Source organism: Panicum virgatum, chromosome 2K, assembly GCF_016808335.1.
Source record: "Panicum virgatum strain AP13 chromosome 2K, P.virgatum_v5, whole genome shotgun sequence".
Lineage (NCBI taxonomy): Eukaryota > Viridiplantae > Streptophyta > Magnoliopsida > Poales > Poaceae > Panicum > Panicum virgatum.
Genome location: NC_053137.1, coordinates 52,600,057 through 52,607,195, shown reverse-complemented (window position 1 = coordinate 52,607,195; position 7,139 = coordinate 52,600,057). Strand labels below are relative to the sequence as shown.

Sequence of the window (7,139 nt, the reverse complement as noted above, 5' to 3'; positions counted from 1 at the left end):
GTGTAGTTTAATTAGTTGCTCTTGCTTAGATTGTGTAGCTAAGCTAGTTGAGCTCTTGGATTTGGATTGTGTATCCTTGTCCTTGAGCATCTAGTGAGCTTAGGTTTGGCTTTGTGCTTTTGCTCATTAAAATTGTGTAGGAGCTCCCCCGGTTTGTGAAGTACTAGTGCTTAGACTTGTATGACTTGGCATTAGAGTTGTTAGGAGAGCTCTTACTAGCTTGGCACTCCATTTGCTTTGTGTAGGATCTTTTTGGAGGTGCCTTAGAGTCATAGTTAGAGGGGTGGAGTCTTGGCTAAGCGAATAGTTTCAATTCCGCATAAGTTTCGGTTAGCCGGCGTAATTAGTTTTAGAAAGGACTATTCACCCCCCCTCTAGTCCGTCATCTCAACCCTACAAGTGGTATCAGAGCCGAGGTCTCTCATTTGTGGTCCTTACCGACCCGAGAGGATGGCGACTTATGGGCTAGATGTTGAGTGTCCACATATTTTTGATGGCACACACTTTGCACGGTGGAAAAATTGGATGATATGCAATTTAAATTTATTTGCCCTCAAATGTGGTGGATGGTGGATGTAGGTTTTTCTCATGTGTTAGATGAAAGAAATCTAACTCCAACACAAGAGAAATGCCTAGATCTAGACATCCAAACTACTAACATATTGTTTAGATCTTTGCATGATTGCATATTTGGTGAGATCATGGATATGAAAACCGCCCACGAGATTTGGAGTTATCTCAATGAGAAATATGGGGCGGCCTCCGATGATAATGATGATTTTAAGGCCAAGGAGGAAGTGCATGAGGATGGTGAGCACATTCACGACATGGTTGTTGTGGAAGATTGCTCCACCTCATGGTCAAGTAATGATGATGATGATGATCAATCTACAACAAGCTCACTTGACATAATTGATGGTGATGATTCAAGTGTTGCAAATGAAGATCCTACTCCAAGCACACTTATCGATCAAGTTGGTTCATGCATGGATGATATTTCTACTTCAAGCTCATCTCCATCATCACATTGCTTCATGTCACAAGGTGACACAAAGGTATCAAATTGCAATATGATTGATCCTAATTCATATGATGAGCTCTTGAATAGATATGCTAGCATGACCAAATTATTTGAGGAAGTGTTAGCCAAAACAATCAAATTTGAAAAAGAAAACTCTTTTCTCAAAGACACATGTGAACAACAAAAGCATCTACTTTATGTCATGAGTTGTTCACATGAGGAGCTTAGTGTTGCTCATGAGAACTTGGTACTAGACCATGCTTTACTCACTAGCAAGCTTTGTAATAAAAGAATTAAAACTAGTGAGAGCTCATCACATGGGTCAAAGGATCAATTGCAAAATGTTGCTAACCCTTGTGATGTAGGCAAGAAACATATATCCACCTCATGTGATGATTTATTGTCTATGCCATGTACTTCACATATAGATGTTTGTTCTTCTTCTACTATGCAATATGAGACTAACCTTGTAGAAGAAAATAAAGAGCTCCAAAGTCAAGTGAAGTATTTGAGCAACAAGATAGAGAGATGGACAAAATCAAAAGTCACCCTTGAAAGCATAATCAGAAATTAAAGAAGCTTCGGTGACATGAGTGGCATTGGTTCCAACAAGAGCAAAGCCAAAGACAAGAAATGGGGCAAGAATAAATATAATAGGAAGATAAAGAAGCAAGAAGAAATGAAGCTATCTCATTTCATGTGCTTTCAATGCCATGAGATGGGACACTTTGCAAATGGTTGCCCCAACAAAGAAAAGCTCAAGTTGAAGAAGGAAGAAGAGAAGCTTAAACATGTCAAATACTTCAAGTGCCGCACTTGGGGTCAACTCACCTCAATGTGCCCAACCAAGCAATTGGTGAAGCAACAAGAACCTCAACCAAAGCCACAAGTTGAGCAAGAGAAGGCACCCCAACTTCAAGTCAAGATCAACCATGATGATCAAGTTGATGATTTGAAGATGATAAAAAAGAGAACAAGAATGGGTGTCAAGGAAAGAGCAAGGCATCCAACTCATATTCAAGATGCCAAGATGTTGAGCAAGAACAAGATTCAAGATAAAAATCCACATGCTCACATCAAGTGCCATAGTTGTGCAATATTGGGTCACCTAGCTTCGGGTTGCCCAAACAAGTTTGAGAAGAAGGCTCAAGCTAACAATGAGAAGCATCAAATGAGTAAGGAAGAAAAGGCTCAACAAAAGAGAAGATGCTACTTATGCCGGGAAAAGGGACACATGGCTTATTCATGTCCCTTAGGTACTAATTCTAAGCCTATTTCAATTGATGCAAATATTATGCTTAGAAAGGATGGTAATGGTACCTCATTTGTTGCTATTACAAAAACTCCCGCTATTCATACTAAGGCATTGCCAAAGTATGTTGCTCCTAACTTGAGAGGACCCAATCTAGTTTGGGTACCATCAAAACGTAGATAAATGTGTGTAGGTACCAATGACATTGGAGGCTTGACTCAATTGGTTGTATCTTGTTCATCATGTGATTGAGTCAAGTAATTGAAGCCTAGTGCTATTCTCATCCCAATGTCAAGTCAAAACAATGAAGTCTAAGTACTACAACATACAAGTGTCTTATTCTAGTTGTGCATTCTCCAAATCACAAGCGCTGTATTTACTTTCATATATATCTTGTGCTTGTGTAGTTGCTCTCTAGTAATTAGTTAGCTTGTGTAGCTTGCTAATCATATTCTTGCTTGTGTAGCTAGAAGTAGAGATCCTAGTGTAACTAGTTAGCTTGTGTAGCTTAATTAGTTGCTCTTGCTTAGATTGTGTAGCTAAGCTAGTTGAGCTCTTGGATTTGGATTGTGTATCCTTGTCCTTGAGCATCTAGTGAGCTTAGGTTTGGCTTTGTGCTTTTGCTCCTTAGAATTGTGTAGGAGCTCCCCCGGTTTGTGAAGTACTTAGTGCTTAGGCTTGTATGACTTGGCATTAGAGTTGTTAGGAGAGCTCTTACTAGCTTGGCACTCCATTTGCTTTGTGTAGGATCTTTTTGGAGGTGCCTTAGAGTCATAGTTAGAGGGGTGAAGTCTTGGCTAAGCGAATAGTTTCAATTCCGCATAAGTTTCGGTTAGCCGGCGCAATTAGTTTTAGAAAGGACTATTCACCCCCCTCTAGTCCGCCATCTCGACCCTACAATGGATCTGATGAAAAAAAGTAAATTTGATCGAAGTATTATGGTTTATTCAAATTCTGGACGGCCACAATTTATACGGGCGTACTATGGGTGTTACGATCCCTTAGCTTACCATATCCTTTATCCCAGTGATGAAACCGGCTGGGAAGACAATAGTATATTGCCGGAGGAAACACCAACAATACGATTTCCACGAACCAAAAGAAAATATACAAAGCGTAAAGTTGAAGGTATGACATCTACGTGTCCTTCACAATTATTAATTGTTTGCAAATTTGTTTTTTATTTTTCTTCTAGTATATTGTAATCCACACTTATCTGCATAGATATAAATGTAGATTTATATGTATACATACTATCTCGTGCACATACAGGTAATTCTCAAGCGGCAAATAGATCGACTATTAAGCAAAAACATGTGCAGGTAATAAGTCAGATGACACAATCAGGTTGATAGATCACGCGACTGCACTTTTATTCCCTTTCTTCAATTTCAACCATAAGGATTATTGCCTGTGTTTAAGATGTAGTTATCAAGAGAACCATAATTTGCAGCTCGTGATCTTTGTGAGGACGATGGCGACTGTGACGACAACGTGGATGAAGAACGTGAAGGAGGTATCATTGTTCTTTTTCCGTAATTTTTTCACTTAACTCCAGTTTTTTGTATATTGTGTTGTTGGATTCATGTAAAATCTGTTTTCAATGTCAGGGTTTACTGGACACCCTTGTTGCTAGTGAGCATAGGGGTTTGAAAGCTGGAAAAATGGTCGTGTTATCTAAGAATTTTCCTGGAAGTGATAGAGATGTGCAGTGCAGATTCATGGACGCAATGTCATTAGTTGCTAGATATGGAAGGCCAAATTACTTTTGTACTATGACTTGCAATCCCTACTAGCCGGAGGTAACAGAACTTTTGTTGCCAGGACAGACACCTCAAGATAGGCCTGATATTGTGGCGAGGGTTTACCATGCCAAGCTCATTGATTTTCATGACTTTGTGATTAAGAAGGGTTTTTTTTTGAAAGGTTGCAGCCTGGTCACACGTCACTGAGTTTCAGAAGAGAGGTTTACCACATGAACGTTTTTTTGCTTATAATGGAGAATGGTTCAAAACTTAGTGGGCCTGATGATTTTGACAAATATATTTCAGCAGAACTACCTGATGAAAAAAAAAATCCTCTTCTCCACGAGCTTGTCTGCAAACACATGATGCATGATCCCTGTGGAGTTCTTAATACAAAGTGTGCTTGCATGCAAGACGGTGCATGCCGATTCAAGTATCCTAGGCAATTCAGTGAGAGCACAGAGCAAGGAAAGGATGCATACCCTATATATAGAAGAAGGAATGATGGTAACAAAGTATTTGTGCGTAAGAAGTGGCTGGATAATAGATGGGTTGTACCATATAATCCAACACTCTTGATGCGATATAACTGTCACATCAATGTTGAAGTTTGCAACACTATCAAATGTTGCAAGTACATCTATAAATATATATACAAGGGCATTGACTGTGCATCATTTGCAGTTGGGAATCATGATCAGCATGAAGAGATAGAGATCAATGAAATTAAATAGTACAGGAAGGCACGATATATTACGTCTATTGAAGCAATATACCGGCTCTATAGATTCCCTATGTATTCTATGAACCCCTCTGTTTTGCAAATGCAAGTTCACCTCCCTGGAATGCACATGGTCCCATTCAATGATGATGACAACATTGAAGATGTGCTAGAACACGCTAGGAACCAGAGATTGATGCTAACAGTGTTCTTTAGAATGAATAGTGAAGATCCAAATGCGCGGAAATACTTGTACAGATAATTTCCAGAACACTATACATGGAACAAGTCCAAAAAAGTTTGGAGTCCTGGGAAAAGAAGGTTTCAAATTGGAAGATTGGTGTATGCGTACCCATCTGAGGGAGAAAGATTTTATCTTAGAGTTCTTCTAAATCATGTTCGAGGTCCAACATCATTCATATCAATCAGAACAGTCCGTGATGTGGTGAGTCCTACCTTTAAAAAATGATGTGAGAAACTTGGACTGGTTGAAACTGATGGCTCACTTGACAGTGCACTTCGCGAAGCTGTAAATTTTCAGATGCCAAGTGCTCTCCGAAGAATGTTTGCCACTATTATGGTTTTTTGCGAGTACAGGAACATTCGTGCTCTTTGGGACAAACATTTTGAATCAATGGCTGATGACTATCGTCGTGTTCATGGAAGCTCTTCAAGTGTTAAACAATTTGTCCTTAGAGACATTGCAGCTATTCTCTCCTCGATGGGTAAAGACATTAGAAATTATGGGCTCCCAACCATGCGGCAATCTGGTAAGAAAAATTACCAATTGTTTTTGCTGTTTTTTTTTCACATTAATATAGTTTATTGCATTTAATATATTGTCAGTAGTATACCTTTAATAAAATTAAAATTTGGTACAGATGAGATGAGCAGAGATTATTATAGGAAACTAACTGAGGAGAGAAAAATTGTTGTGACGGAGGAAGACATTAAATTAGCCGAGTCACTCAATGCTGAGCAAATGGAAGCTTTCAATGAAATTTTTTATCATGTTATTAAAAATATAGGGAGAGTTTTTTTTTTTTGGATGGTCCTGGTGGCACCCGGAAGACTTATCTTTACAGGGCACTTTTGGCCAGAGTTCGAACCACAGATCGCATTGCAATAGCTACAGCTACATCTGGAATTGCAGCATCCATCATGCCTGGAGGTCGGACAGCACATTCGAGGTTCAAAATTCCCATAAAAATTGCAGATAATTCTGTGTGCAACTTTACCAAACAAAGTGGTATTGCTGCACTATTGCGTGAGGCATATTTAATTATATGGGATGAGGTTGCGATGACACGAAGAGAGTCTGTAGAGACAGTTGATAGATCGTTACAGGATATTACTGGATGTGATCTACCATTTGGGGGTAAAGTAATAGTATTCGTAGGGGATTTCAGACAAGTTCTGCTTGTTGTTCCCAGAGGTACTAGAGCACAAATTTGTGACGCCACTTTACTTCGATCCTATATGTGGGATAATATAAAGATAGTACGATTGAAGCAGAACATGAGAGCCCAGAATGATCCATGGTTCTCGCAATTTCTATTAAGAATTGGTGATGGAATAGAGAAGACCTTCCCAAATGACTATGTGGATCTGTCAGATGACATTATGCTTGAGTATAATGATGATCAGTCTATTGATACTCTTATCGACCATGTGTTTCCGGATCTAGCTAAGAACTGCACCTCCGTCAGTTACATGTGCGAGCGTGCTATCTTGTCAACACGAAATGAGTATGTTGATAGCCTCAACGCGATGATGATTAGAAAGTTTCCTGGAAATGAAAAAGTTTGCTACAGTCATGATTCCGTAGATGATGACTCAACTAATAACTATCCTCTTGATTTTCTGAACTCAATTACTCCAAATGGTCTTCCTTCACATGAGCTTAAAATTAAGAAGAACTGTCCTATCATACTCCTTCAAAATTTGGATCCTCATCATGGACTGTGCAATGGAACTCGACTTATAGTGAAGACATTTGAGGACAATGCAATTGATTGTGAAATTGTAAATGGACGGCATGCTGGTAATCGAGTTTTTATTCCAAGGATTCCCTTGTCTCCATCAGAAGATATTTCACTACCTTTCAAGTTCAAGAGGAAATAATTTCCAATAAGAGACAGTTTTGCAATGACTATAAATAAAGCTCAGGGTCAAACTATACCAAATGTTGGGATCTATCTTCCAGAGCCTGTTTTTTCTCATGGACCGTTATATGTTGCCTTATCAAGAGGCGTATCCCGTTCAACTACATGGATGCTGGCTAAATCGAACAAAGACCTTGATCCCACCGGCAGAAGAACCAAAAATATTGTTTTCAGAGATATTCTACAGTGTTCAAAATAGAGCCATTTTATATTTTAATGAAGGTATCTCATATGT

General features: G+C 39.1%; 1 protein-coding gene across 1 annotated transcript; it reads left to right on the top strand.

Annotated features, from left to right (window-relative positions):
• The first annotated feature begins 6,257 nt into the window (after positions 1 to 6,257).
• LOC120695438 lies at positions 6,258 to 6,863 on the top strand. The gene has a single exon (XM_039978686.1). It carries the CDS (start codon positions 6,258 to 6,260, stop codon positions 6,861 to 6,863), a length of 606 nt encoding a protein of 201 aa, XP_039834620.1.
• The last annotated feature ends 276 nt before the right edge of the window (positions 6,864 to 7,139 follow it).